The 15,457-nt window shown below is 40.4% G+C and overlaps 1 protein-coding gene across 4 annotated transcripts in view; it reads right to left on the bottom strand.

Annotated features, from left to right (window-relative positions):
• LOC122550588 (NADPH oxidase 4) overlaps positions 1 to 15,457 on the bottom strand; it is a 173,921-nt gene that overhangs the window by 141,301 nt on the left and 17,163 nt on the right. For 3 of the 4 annotated variants that reach the window (XM_043691547.1, XM_043691548.1, XM_043691551.1), the window contains exon 3: positions 676 to 786. In XM_043691547.1, coding sequence (XP_043547482.1) covers positions 676 to 786 — 111 coding nt within the window. The remainder of the gene's footprint in view (positions 1 to 675; positions 787 to 15,457) is intronic. The other variant, XM_043691549.1, reaches the window with a different exon arrangement.

Genomic DNA, 15,457 nt, shown 5'->3' with positions numbered 1-15,457 from the left:
GACTAAAGTAGCAAGTACCCTGATAGAAATTTTAGGAACGGAAATTAAAGTGGACCCTGTATCTCTCCTTTTGGGCTTTTCGAACTTTCCCTCCCTGGACACGTACGGGAAGAGACTATTTTCTATTCTTTCTTTCTGTGCAAGGAAAAATATTTTGGTGAACTGGGTGGCTGAGGGCCCCCCTGGACTTTCAAATTGGCACCGATTAATTATGGAATGTATTCCCCTTGACTTCCTTACAAATATGGTGCACCGAAAGACGGAATTATTTTATAAAATATGGCAGCCCTTCTTGAATTACATAAATACAGATATCTTGGCTATCCTAACAAGGGCTTTTATTTAATTGAGATTACAAACCTGGCTGGTCCGGGGCCCCTTAGGAGAGGAATCCCACACGAATACGGGTTTTATTACATCTGAGGTTAACACATTCCGAGCATGTAAGAGACTTAAATATACACTCTGGTTAGTTATAGGTTAGATTAGTAGATAGTTGAGTATTTTTTTCTTTTTTGTTTTTTTTTTCTTTTTTTGTTAAATTTTGGCTATTGTATATTTGATTTAATTATATATCAATGTTTATATTTGAGAGTATTGTTTATTTTTGTAAACTTGTAAAAATGTTAAATTTCTAATAAAAATATCTATAAAAAAAAGATTCCATTCACTCACCTTCTTTGATCCTCGGAGAAATGCCAATAAAGTGCGACACATGGGTAACAGGACAAGACTGCAGTTCATATTCAGGACTGAAGCAGAAGCTCTACTAATGCATAATCCTAGCTGAACAAATAAGACAATAATCAGAAAAAACTACCATAAAAATAGACAAAATACATCAGAAGAAAATATCTTTAAAGTTCACTTTACATCTATTTTAACTCCCTCAGCCATTTTCCTGATTGGTACCAATGAAATAACCTAAATGGATAATATCATTCGATTTTAAAAAGCATTGAACATTCTACATCAATATTAATTTAGCCAGGCCTGGCACTAAAAATGGGTATTTTTCACTATAAATGTCAGTTGTCATTTGAACTACAGAAAATGAGTAATGCTGAATATTTTGTTGGCACACTGTCTTTTACTTTCATTCAAAGAGACATGTGCAAGAATACCAGTTCAAGGGTAAACCAATAGTTATATTGCATGACAGGAAGAGTACAACTAGACTGATTGGTAGCGGTGCTGCTGTGGAAAATGCATCCATTCATGCTGAAGTGTTAATTCAGATAATTTTTGTCTGATTTATCAGAGAATGCCCTAACCAATGAATTGCTGTCACCTATTTTGAGTTGAAACAGACACATTGCACGTACATGTTCTGTCTGTCTTGAAAGAACAAGGTTGAAACTTTATTGCTGGAACAGCACAGCAGGTCAGGCAGCATCCAGGGAACAGGAGATTCGACGTTTCGGGCACAGGCCCTTCTTCAGGAATGAGCAGAGAGTGTTCAGCAGGAGAAGATAAAAGGTAGGGAGGAGGGACTTGGAGGAGGGGCGTTGGAAATGTGATAGGTGGAAAGAGGTCAAGGTGAGGGTGATAGGTCGGAGTAGGATGGAGGCGGAGAGGACAAGAAGAAGACTGCAGGACAGGAAGGCGGTGCCGGGCGGGAGGGACTCGGCTGAGACAAGGTGGGGGGAGGGGGGATGAAGAAACTGGTGAAGTCCAAGTTCATCCCCTGTGGTTGGAGGGCTCCCAGTCGGAAGATAAGACGCTCCTCCTCCGACCGTCGCGTTGTTGTGGTTTGGCGGTGGATGAGTCCAATGACCTACATATCCTCGGTGGAGTGGGAGGGGGAGATGAAATGCTGTGCTACAGGGTGGTTGGGTTGGTTCGTCCGGGTGGCCCAGAGGTGCTCTCTGAATCGCTCCGCAAGTAGGCGGCCTGTCTCCCCAATATAGAGGAGGCCACACCGGCTGCAGCGGATGCAGTAGATGATGTGGGTGGAGGTGCAGGGGAATCCGTGGCGGATATGGAAGTTTCCTTTGGGGCCTTGGAGAGAAGTGAGGGGGGAGGTATGGGCGCAAGTGTTGCACCTCCTGCGGGCGCAAGGGAAGGTGCCGGGAGTGGCCTTTTATCTTCTCCTGCTGAACACTCTCTGCTCATTCCTGAAGAAGGGCCTGTGCCCGAAACGTCGAATCTCCTGTTCCCTGGATGCTGCCTGACCTGCTGTGCTGTTCCAGCAATAAAGTTTCAACTTTGATCTCCAGCATCTGCAGACCTCACTTTCTCCTTGAAAGAACAAGGCCCTGTGCATGAATGTAGGTAGCTTCCAGTCCACACAAGTGAACTACAGGATTGTCATTCAGGATTATACTAAGTTCGTTATCAGCATAATTCCTCACACACACATTCTGGATTATCCCCCAACAAATGCTGTCCAGTTCAAGAATCACATCTAATGGTATTGAAAGTTTCACAAGCACAGACTGGTTGCATAGGATATCTTGCTTGTTGGGAACAGCCAAAATTCATGTTGTTTGATACAATACGTCAGTCTTTGGGATGTACAACCTGCATACCTGACATCATACCAGAACTGAAGTACATATTCCACATGGCCCATTTGTACGATAAGCAGAACATCATTTTGGCTTGACAGCATTATCTGTTAGTGATAAACATCACTCATGTTGCTACTATGCGGTATCATCATAAAAACAGCCAATATCACTTACCGTGCAGATACCTTATCATTCCAGGGGTAATCAAAGGTAGATTGGGCACTTATTAGGACGTGCTTTAGGGTTTTCCATGAGTTTGTGCAATATACAGCAAGAAGTGATCTGATCATGGTAGCCATTATCCGTCAATGCTTCTATGAGTTCAAGTGTGCAGCATGAACAAATGGCTCAGGGACAGTTACGAAGTTTCTGATAAAGGCCAATTTTACAGTGGATGGAATTGTAGAAATCCCAGCGTTATTTTGACTAGTGCAAGTATATATAGGTTAGACAGCTGAGGAAATGCAGCTCATTTGACTATTGCATTTCAAACATGAGTTTGAGTATGTTAGACATGCACTTCATTTTTTAAATTCACTTGTGGGATGTGTGTGTCACTGGCTGGCCAACATTTATTGCCTGTCTTTAGTTACCCTTGAGCTGCAGCCCATATTCTGTAAGTAAACTCACAATGCCATTCGGGATGGAATATTACATCAATAAAGCAAATATATCAGCAACACTTTTTGTGATTTTTGTGAAAATGAGCTGAATACATGAGGTCAACGTTCATGATTCTATGATGATACTCATAGTCCCTTTGGCATTCCACAGAAACAAAATCACAAATATATCTAACAAAATTCACTTGACACCTCAAATTGAATCCCATTCCTGGCTACAGGAGCAATTTATCACCCTACTGTGGTGCGTATTGTGACCATGGGGTGTAACATAGATAATTTCTAATCAACCTTTTCAGAGATGTTATTACACACCTCCAGAATAGTTGGGATTTGAATCCAGGTTTACCCAGCCCAAAGGTAGTAGGGATAGTATGACTGCACCATACAAGCCCTGGGATATAAAAGAGCATGATTTCCATTGAAGTGTTTGCAGTTTTGGGGGAACAGCAGATCCTCAGTGTGGAACTGTTCATCACCAATTCCTCCCAACTATGACAGAGAGAAAAAAAAAAAATCAGTAATACTTGGAAATACTGGACGCACTGGAGATCCATTTGAAGTATTCAAGACAAAACACAGTCAGTTTCTATTATTCATAAATTTTACTGACTTTGCTCCTGGAAAAGGAAATAAATTTGGTGACACAATACAAAGTACTGGGCACCTCAGTTGCAGTATGGAATGAGTGAATAGGTCTTTGAATGTTGCAGGGTTTAAAAGACATGTTCACATACTACTGAATTGGTTTTTAAATTCTTTCAAATGCGAAAAAGTATTATTCTTCTTAAAAACGCATTCACAAAAAGTACCATAAAAATAGGATGCTATTTTTCTCCAAATAGAGCAAATGATATCATTGATTAGCTTGTCTCTGCAATCAATTAATTCCTCAAGCCTATCGGAGGGCGGGGTCATAGTCATCAGGAGATAAAACACAAGAAAAAAAGCAATGGCAACTAATCAGTTTTACATGCACAATACTGGAAAGATAGCCAGGTGCAGAGGTTGCAAAGGCAGTCAGATCTGTGTAGAAGGCTGAGAGAAGAAACTTTGGGTTAAAAAAGGTAAATAGGAGGCTGAATAGGCTGTGGTTGTTTTCCCTGGACTGTCGAAGGCTGAGGGGACCTTATGGAGGTTTATAAAATCATGAGGGGCATCGCTACAGTAAAGAGACAAGGTATTTTCCCTGGGGTGGGGGCAAGTCCAGAATTCAAGGGCATATGTTTAGGCTGAGAGGGGAATGATTTAAAAAGTGACCTAAAGGGGCAAGATTTTCACACAAAGGGTGGTGTGTGTGTGGAATGAGCTGCCAGAGGAAGTGGTGGAGGCTGGGACAATTACAACATTTAAAAAGGCATATGGATGGGTATATGAATTGGAAGGGTTTGGAGGGATACGGGTCAGGTGCTGCCAAATGGGACTAGATTAATTTAGGATACATGGTCGAGTGGTGGAGGCTGGGACAATTACAACATTTAATGGATGGGTATATGAATTGGAAGGGTTTGGAGGGATACGGGTCAGGTGCTGCCAAATGGGACTAGATTAATTTAGGATACATGGTCGGCATGGATGAGTTAGACCGAAGGTTCTGTTTCCATGCTGTACATCACTATGACTGTAAGTGTGTAGTTAGAGCTGTGTAACTCAAGCAAGACAGCTCACCAATCCAAAAGTAGTAAGTTCATATGCTTGTATTATAAAAGCAAAGCCATATCTATGCGGCTGAGAAAATTTGCTTGCAACTGTTGTTCTGTTGATTTACTCTGAGAACTAAAATAGTTAAGTGATCTGTTTCTAGCTCTTGTCTTATCAAATGACTGCACAATATCTCTCATTTTTAATTTACTCATGGGATGTGGATTTGTTGGCTCAGACTGCATTTATTGCTCATCCCTATTTGCCCTCAAGATGTTGGTGGTGAGCTGCCTTGGATCACTGAATTCTAGAGAAACTGAAGATGCACAAGAATAAGGTTATTCAGCTGTCACTAGAAGATATTCAAACTGCAAGACACGTAGGCCCAGATCTTTTGCAGAGTCAGAAAAACTCCAGAGGCATTCAAAAAATACCAGGGAGGTACCAATTCCAGGATTTTCACCCCCAATTCCCAGAGCTTCCAATTTTCACTGGGAAATTATTAGTGTGCAGGCTCATTTGCAAGGTTAGGTTTTGACCCTCCAATCATGGATCAAGTCAGCTTCTAGATCATTTGTAGTTCATAGCTCTCAGGGGTGTACTCAATGTAGATTTGGGAACCATTTGAAAGGAAAGGTCAACCGGTCTTAGCCATACCCTACATATTTCTTCCTCTACCTCAAAGCCCAGTCATGCCCCCACCCACTCCCATAACATCCACACTATTCAAGGCCATTCCATGATATTTGTACAGTATAGACTATAGGCACAGCAAATAAGCCATGATAAGTACGTACTGCAGTATGTGCAGAACTGTGCAGAAACCTTAATACATGTATGATTTATTAATTTGAGGGAGTTTTGTCAAGTACAGGTTCACTAGATTCTCCTAATTTGGAGTTACACATTTACTTCTGTTATAAGTATGTGACACAGCAATGTACAAATTGTGCAATGGTAGGCACAAGTGATAAGAAGCCCAAGAGTCAAACATGTCTACTAGAGTAAAATTACAGATGTTAAGGCATCCCTGGTCCCTCAACTACTCCTGTCAAGTCTAGCTAAGCCAATCATGGCTCGCAGACCATAATAGATGCACCATTAAGATAAACCTCTCAGATTTATGACAACCCGTAAATCAACTGCCATGCTCAGACAACAACTCACCAGAACTGAAGACCCAATAATCATCATATGCAAGACAAACATAGTTTACAAGATTCCACGTAAAGACTGCACAAAATACTATATAGGACAAACAGGCCAACAACTAGCAATCCACATCCATGAACACCAACTAGCCACTAAACGCCACGACCAGCTGTTCCTGGTAGCCATACATACAGATGACAAGGACCACACATTCGACTGAGAAAACACAATGATAATAGGACAAGCTAAAAAGATGACAGCAGAGAATTTCTAGAGGCATGCCACTCATCCATGGACTCCATCAACAAACACATTGACCTCGACCCAGTATACCAACCACTGCAATGAACAACTGGAACCGGCAACCAGCAGCAGTAGGAATGAAGCAAATAAATTCCAGAAGACAGTACACCAGCACTTCACAGGACGCTCCAAAAACACTGAGGATGTCACCTTGAAAGGGGATGAAACAACTGCAGATCAACTTCCCAGCTTGGCGAACATACCCACAACTACAGCAACCAAGCTACAAATCCTTAAGCAAACATTAAAGATAGATCATGGTTGATTTGATTGTAACCTTAAATCCATACCCCTCCTTTCACTGATAACCTTTCATCCACTTTCTTCACAAGAATCTATTGATCTCTACCTTGAAGAAATTCAAGGAATCTGCATTCCACCACCTTTTTAAAACTAAATAACTTGACTGTCTTGGCTCCATCCATGATTGGAAAGGCCCAGGCAGTTATAAAGACTATGTAGACCGGGGTGCAACTTGGACTATACAGAAATTCTCCATGGCCAACCTTGAGAGACCCAAGCTACTTTAACTTCCAGGACTCATCTAAATATTTCACAACGGTGTCTCATTTGCAGCTGGAGAGAATGATGTCAGGATAGGTGGGGACAAAAATTCAGGCTGGGCCAGGCACCAACGAGTCTTAATGCAATGGTTTGCAGCTTATCTGGCTCTATAAAATGAGTAACATTAAAAAGCACAAACTGAAAGGGATGATTTATCAAGTAAATTGATTATCTGATACTTCAGTTTCTAGAAATACTGGCCTCAGACTGTGATTTGTTCAGATAAAACCTGCTTGAGCATTGTAAAGCAGATCACTGATTAACTCAAACGTTATTAAAAGTTTACAATTTTAGGTATTATCCATTTTCTGACAGCTACAATATCCAGTTATGCTGAAGTCTTATTGATTTTGCAATACTTTAGAATATTGACACTTCTACATTGTTTGAAATAAACGCATTTATTTTCACTCCAATATATTGAAAGCCATTTCCCAATTCACATTAGCCTTTCAATCTCATCTCTTATGTAGATAAAAAGTCAAAATTTTCCACTTCATTACTTTGTAATGCAACAGGTATGCAATGCCACATATTTCAAATTTGTAATGTGACAAACTAATTGGAATTATTAACCACCTTCTCTATACAAATTTATACTGTGAAATAAAAATAGCAAATTCAACAAAATAGTAACTAATTTGCTAGGACTTCTTTTCAGAAATGCCAGCCTTGTTCTGCTCCACTCCTCTTGCCAATGAGATTTCCATTTATCTCTTCTGCTTTGTTCAGCTTCACTGCTTTCTATTTCCCTTCTTGTTTAATCGGGTATTTATCAAAACATGCTTTTACGGTGACATCTCCTTCCTTAGCAACTCTGTACAGCTTGACTTACTCCACGTCAAATTAGTTTTAAATTAATTCTTTGAGTTTCAGCCCTACACAGGATTACAGATATCTGAGATATTCAGAATGGAATGTCTTGAACTGCTAAACTTGCTACATCCCAAAATCCTCTATCAACACTAGGCATGCTGCACTTACACTCGTAAATCAGCCATCGACTCACTCAATCACAAAACTGTCCTATTCCATTGCTTCATTGCATCCTTCAGATCTTCTGCTACTTTAATATTTATTTTCCCTTCAAAAGGGAGACCTAAGTTTAATATTGCTTGGGTACCAGCATCCTCACCCACTGCTTTACAATATTCTTCTTCCCCTTCCCTCCTTTGAATATTACCCTTTGCATGTATCACCATTACCCACCAACAATCCCTTTTCTTACTTGGAACAATTTTTCGCCAGCAAAGGCCGCATCTTAAGCCCCTTACATCTCAGTGAATTCTGAACTCAGTATGAACACTCATTCTATCACATTCATCTCCATCTCAACTTCATCTTTCTGTCCAGCAGATCCTTTTACACATCTCTAGCATTATCACCCGACTTAAACTCCTCTCTCTGAACTCTTGCATTCTCTAAATCTTTTCATTGAGAATCTGCAAGCATGACATTGGTCACCTCCATTTCCTTGTTCACCCACTTATGTCATTATCTGGTGCACTCTTTGATCATAATTCCACCAAACATCCAGTGACCCTTCTGATGCCCTCTATCACTTTCTAATTTTTCAGTTCTCTTGGCCCTAATCATCTGCCTTTTACCAGGAGATGACTAATCCTTTTACACATCCAACTCCTACAAACAATTTGCGAGCTCTCCACTTTCCAACAAGTTCTCAACTATACATTTTCTCGGCCTGGCTGAGCTTGTCTGGACACTGAACAACTTCTTCTTCAACTCCATTCACTTCCTTCTAGTAAAAATGTGTCCTATGAGTAACCATATGTCCAGGTTATGCTGTTTTAGTTTGTGAAAAATGTGTAATATTAATGGGAGATTTCTTTCCTACTCTTGTTCTGAACTTGAATACTTCACAAGTTTTCACTCTTCTATTTCCCTCACCTGGTCCATTTCTGACTTTCTCCCCCCCCCCCCCCCCTCTAACACAAAGAATAAAAATGACAAAATCCTTCCACAGGTTACAAAGTCAGAAGGACAGTAGGAGGGAGTGTACCAGGCTGAACTTACTCCAGCAGCCTTTCTTCACACCTATTGCTGCTGAACTGAATCAAAAAACACTCAGCAGCTAGGACTGGCCACTCGCTTCAATAAGCAAGTTATTTCAAAACATGAAAGTCTTCTGCCTGAGGCAATATCTGTTAGCAGTAAATAAATGGTCCCTAAAATCTATCTAAACTCTCAGACTTTTGGGAGTCTGGGCCATTTACAACCTCTCTGATAAAAACCAAGGACATTCTAACCTTGTCAAAGGATCAGGCTCGTCACAGCAGAAAGAGGACATTCAGCCCATCTTACCTGCATTGGCTCAATTTTAAAGTGCCAGTCACATGCCTCTTCCCAGATCCATATCCAAAAAAAACCCATGTCTCCTTGAATGCCTCAACTGAAGCTGCCTCCACCACACTGCCGGGCATGCATTACACACCCTAACAACTCAACTCCCTTGCTTCGTTTGTCCATCACTAAATCAATGCCCACATATTTTTGTTACTTTTACATGGAGAAAAAAAAAACTTCACCCTATCTGCTCATATAGCTCACTCATGATTTCGAAAGCCTCAAATCTGATCTCCTCTCAGACTTCTCTAAAGGGAGAACGCGCCCTACTTTCTCATATCCAGAATCATTCTATTAAAGTTGCTTCTGCACTCTGTCCAATGTATTCAAATCTTTCCCATAATGTGGTACCAAACTATGCATAATACTCCAGCTAAGATCTAACAAGTCTCTTGTACAAGTTGAACATCACTTCCTTGTTCTAGTAATCTGTGCACCTCACAATAAAGCAAAGAACACTGTCTGCTTTATTTACTGCTCTCTGCACCTGAGCTTCCACCTTCAACAATCTGTACATGTGTGCAGCCAGTTCCCTCTGCTCCAACACCCCATCTTATGGTGTCTTTCGGTGTCCTTCTAACCAACAATGTGCGCCAACTCATACTTCTCTACATTGAGCCTCATCTCTCCCCATCAACCCACTACACAAATTCTCAATGTCCTTTTGTCATTACAAGTAATCTTCCTCATAGGTTACAATTATGTCTAGTTTACTGTCATCTACAAACTTGGAAATGGTCTCCACTAGCCTTCTCTAACTCAAAAAAATGCTTATTGATCATTAATTCTGTTTGCTATCACTCAGCCAATTTTGTATCCTTGTTGCCACTACCCCTTTTATACCATGACCTATAACTGTTCTTATAAATCTGTTGTGAAGCCCTATAATCAAATTTCCTCTGAAAGTATATGCATACCACATCATAAGCATTACCATCATCAACCCTTTCTGATATCTCTTCAAAACAGTTAATTTAGTTCAATGATTTCCTTTCAGAAATCCATGCAGACTCTTCCTAATCAACCCACCTCTTTCCACGTGATTACAAAATCTATCTGAATAATTGTTTCCGAAAACTTACCCACTATGGATATTAAGCTGACTGGTCTATAATTGGCAGAATTATTCTTACAATGATCTTTTTGAACAAGGCTATAATGCTGGTAATTCTCCAGTCTTCTGGCATTTCCACTGGGCCCAGGGAACACTGGAATATTATGTACCTCTGCAACTTCTAACATCATTTCCTTCAAAGTCCTTAGATGCATCATCTCATCCAGTCCTGATGGCTTGTTAACTAGTGCCAACAATCTATCCAACACTTCCTTGTTAATTTTGATCTCTTCCAGTGATTGAGTTTCTTCCTTGGTCACCATGATCTTGGCAGCATTCTCCTCTTTTTCAAAAAACAGATGTAAAATATTCATTTAATACATAGCCATGCTCCCTGCCTCTGTCTTGTCTCTATTCAGCCTGACTCCTCCTTTAACTTCTCCTCTTATTGTTTATTTGCCGATAGAAGACTTTGGGATTTCCCTTCGTTAGCTGCTCGTCTTTTTACACAGTTTCTCTTTGCTGTACTTACTTGCATCTTCACCTCACCCCTAAATCTTTGATTCTCAATATTATTTTCTGCCTTACCCCTGTCATAAGCACACCTCATCTTTCTAATGTTAATTTCTATCTCCTTTGCCATCCAGAGTATTCTGGGTTTGTTTAACCTACCTTTTCCATTCGAGGGAATATACATTGACTGAGTGGATATCTACTCCTTGAAGATTGCCCATTGTTCAGTTATTGATATTTCCATTAATCTCCTATTCCAGTCAATCTTGCTCAGTTTTGTTCTAGCCCTAGTGAAGTCAGTTCTAAGCCAACTGATGTTTCTTGCTCTGGATTGCTCCACATCATTCCTACACATTTATAACAATTGGAATGTACTTAAATGTTGCGGCTGTGGTATGTTCAGCATATTTTTGTTCCATCTAGGGAACTGTACTTCTGTTGCAAATCTTCAGGATGCATTTGAGCAGATTGTTATGATTAAATCTTAATCAAACTGAGATTATTCTGCACAAGACCTCCCAATCTATCACTCGGATCTTTGAAAATTGTACTAGCGAAGGTTTCCAATTTTCACCAGAAATTCAAACTGAATGACAGAATATGAATGAGAACAATCCAGAAAGTCCTGAAAACTAAAAGGTTTTTCTTTGAAGAAAAATCATATCTGATCACACTTAGCAGTGAGCCTGACCATGGTTTTCTACTGAGGGCTGTTTCTCAATTGTACACTCAGGTGACTCACAGCTCAAAGGCACTGCGTTTTTCAAACTGGTTCACATGAGACATCAAGAAAAAACAAGACTGGAGAAAAATGTGTGTTCGTGCAAGAGCAAGAGCAACAAGAGAAAGAGAAATAAAAAATCTGCAGAGAGGAGGAATAGGTGGAAAAAGAGAGAGATAGAAGGAGAGAGTATAAAGACCTGATATTTACAGAAAAGCAAATAAAAGAGGAAAGACACAGAGGCATATAATAGAATATAATGCTAATTGCGATAAATTATTACCTTTCTTACATTGAGCAAGAGAACAGGAGATTCATCAGCTAGATGGAGGGATGGAATAGATAGAGTATGACATTTTGGCATAAATATACAGAAGTCATATTTCCTGTCAGCATTACATACAGAGTCCAGAATAGGTTCCCTGGAGCTAACACAGGCAATAAAGAAACTCAATTATAATTCAAGGCAAAGAACTTTCAATGAAAGGAGTGAATCCTGTGTGACAGTGAAAATAACATTCGTTTGCAACTGACTTGTCTCTCTACTTGATCCATTAGTGCTTAAATATTATCCCTTTATTTCAAAACTTGTAAAAGCTTAAAGCTGTCCAAAAGTGAAAAAAGGTCAAAAGCTATGAAAATGCAATGCAGTTTAGTCTTTTCCTTAAATCATAACCAACTTCCTATTTTATGAATAATGCACCAAGTATTTTCAAGAATTACTTTAACCAAACTTTCTCATGAGGTTGCTGTAGAATTTAATAAACAAAACTTCTTTGATTAAAAAAAAACAACTTTTGTGTATTAGACATTCTCAATAGGCAATAGTCTTTAATTAGGAAACCACATGTATGTAGCCAGAGGTACAACTGCTGGTGCTGACAAAGAATTCTTTGTGCAGCTCCCAATCTTTTTACACAATGCAGTAGAAATAATCAGAGAGATGTCCGTCCAGAGGAATACTGTAGTCCAGATGTTTCACATGTTCTGATGGACCAGCCAACTACTTTTTGTGCTGGAAAAGCATTTACTACGCATGCCTTTAGTGCAACTAAAATGTCATGTTGTAATCCTGGCCTTGATGTAGAGTGTAGGAAATAGCAGCTTCTTTTTTTTTAAATCGATACACTGAGTAGATGCTTAGGATTGAGACTCAAGGGCTAATCATTTTAAATTAAATAAGGCGATTGGACATTTCTGAAAGGAGTCAGATCAGATTCAAAATAATAACTGTATCTGAGTTTCCCCAGCACAACCTGCTTTTATTTCAAATCTTTAGCATCTACAGTACTTTGTTTTTACTTGAAGGCAGTTTAGCTACTAGTTCACCTAACATCTCTTACAGAAACCAAGAGTACCCAAAGACCTGGATTCTTTTCATTGTTGCAGAATACTAACATCAACTCACATTAAATGCAATGATTAAATGAATAGTGCATCAGCTTAGGGAAAGGTAAATCAAACATCACAGGGGCATTGGTTAAAACTGTCCATTTTTTCTGCAATTGTGATGCATGAGGCTATTCAAGAAACAAAACAATTGATAAAAAAGACAAAAGGCAAACTACCATAGAGTAATTTAACTATGAAAGATTAGGGTGGATTTAAGTGAAAGGTAAAATGTTTCAATTTCAATCCCAACAGCACTTCCAATTTTAACAGAGACAACTTGGATGATGGGCAAACAATCCACTCTCAGCATCCGGAATTATCATTGAAACCTTTTAAGGATGTTACAATCTCCAGATTAACTGTCTCAAACAAGAATTTTAAAAATGTTTGCTACATTTCCCAAGGTTTGAGGATCCTGGTGAACACAGAAGTTAGAAAAACTGGATCCATCATGTAACTACATTGACTGCACTGTTTATAGGCTATGCTGAGCACAGCATGTGCTCCAAGCCCAGCATATTTGCCTCGCTACACACCATAATCTTCGATCCCTAGTCAGTGCAATCTCCTACATTACCCCAAACCTACATTCACCAATCCCCATTTCCTCAAGATCAGATCCCAACCATCCCATCATCTCTGAAAGGTCAGGCAGCATCTGAGGAATAGAAAAATTGACATTTCAGGCTTATGACTTTCATCGAGAACGTAGGACCCCACGTCGACTTTCCTGCTCCTCGGATGCTGCCTGACCTGCTGTGCATTTCCAGTGCCACACTTTTCAGCTCTGACTCTCCAGTATCTGCAGTCTTCACCATCTCTGAAACGCTGCTTTTAGAGAAGTTTGCTATGATCATGCTTTGGACTGCTGAAGCTGTCTCTTGACTGCCAGTTGACCCTTCATGGATTCCATACTTGCCCAATTCTCTTAGGCATTGGTATCTCAACTGCAATCTTAGAGGCTGCAACTGTTGAGTCCCTTGCATCTACAATTTATCCCCAACTTAGACTAAGGCTCTGTAAACTCTAACTCTGTAAATGCTTTATTTACGGTATGATATACGTGAATAAAGCTCCAAAATCTTAAAAGGGTGAACTCACCCTCAGCCCGGCAGGCAAGTTGCTGAGTTTTATCAGTCAAGACGGCTGCCAATCTTGCCGGTCAGTGCTTAAATTGACCACACTCAGGCCGCAATTGATGGCAAGGGAAAAGGTGAAGCCCTGTGCTTTCCCACCCATAACTTAGTGACTGTAAAAGGTGGGCTGATATCAGGTACATCCCAAGCCATTTTCTCCTCTGCCACCTTCCCCACAGCTTCTTGCAAGGGATAGATTCTGCACACTACAAAATGCCTGGCATCCATTTAGAGTCCTTACAGTGTGAAAGTGGGTTATTTCAGCCCTTCGAGTCCACACCAACCCTCCAAATATAAATCCCACCCAGACCCATCCCATCCCACAACCCCCAGCCCCCGACTCTGTCCCTGTAAGCCCTGCATTTGCCATGGCTAATCCACTTATCCTGGACATCCCTGAACACTATGGGTAATTTAGCCCATGGCCAATCCACCTAATTGGTACATCTTTGGACTGTGGAGGAAACCAGAGCACCCAGCAGAAACCCACTCAGACACAGGGAGAACATGCAAACTCCACACAGTTACCTAAGGGTGGAAATGAACCTGGGTCCCTGAAGCTGATAAGGCAGCATTGCTAATCACTGAGCCACCCACTGTAATTAAATCCTGCAAGACGTTCAGGAAATCCTTATTCAAGATTTCCCACTGGAAATTCTGCTTACCAACAGTCTCTAAGACACATGGAAAAGGGGAATACAAGAAGGACCCTGTTAAATAAGGAAAATCAGCTACACAGCTGATGTCAAATTTGCTGCAAATATCCATGGAATGAGGAACAGAGGCCTTTTTTTATGACATTCATGGCCTCATTTATTGTAAACATTCAAATCAGGAAAAGAGGTAAGCAAAGGCAAAATGGTACCTCAAGCCTGCTCAGCAATTCAATATGATTATGACTGTGCAGATTACTCCACATCCCTGTATATCCCTTATCAAGAATCTACCTCCATCTTGCAAAGGCTTTGCTTTCATTATGAGGAAGAGTTCCAAAAATTTACAACCCAATGAGAGAAAGAAAACTTTTTTTTAAAAATGGATGGCCCCTTGTCTTTAAACAGTGACCTCTAATTCTAGATTACCCCACAAGAGGAAAAATCCTTATTAAATTCACCCTATCAAGACTCAAGTTCATATGTTAATCACATTGACTCCTACTCTAAATACCAGTGGGTACAAGCATAACCTTCCCTCATAAGACAACCAACCATAGAGTCATAGAGATGTACAGCATGGAAACAGACCCTTCGGTCCAACCTGTCCACGCCGACCAGATATCCCAACCCAATCTAGTCCCACATGCCAGCACCCAGCCTATATCCCTCCAAACCCTTCCTATTCATATACCCATCCAAATGCTTCTTAAATGTTGCAATTGTACCCAGCCTCCACCACATCCTCTGGCAGCTCACTTCCACACTCTGCGTGAAAAAGTTGCCTCTTAGGTCTCACCTCTCTCACCCTAAACCTATGCCCTCTAG

Source organism: Chiloscyllium plagiosum, chromosome 6, assembly GCF_004010195.1.
Source record: "Chiloscyllium plagiosum isolate BGI_BamShark_2017 chromosome 6, ASM401019v2, whole genome shotgun sequence".
In the NCBI taxonomy this organism is placed as follows: Eukaryota; Metazoa; Chordata; class Chondrichthyes; order Orectolobiformes; family Hemiscylliidae; genus Chiloscyllium; species Chiloscyllium plagiosum.
This window is presented reverse-complemented; position numbering and strand designations above follow the sequence as displayed.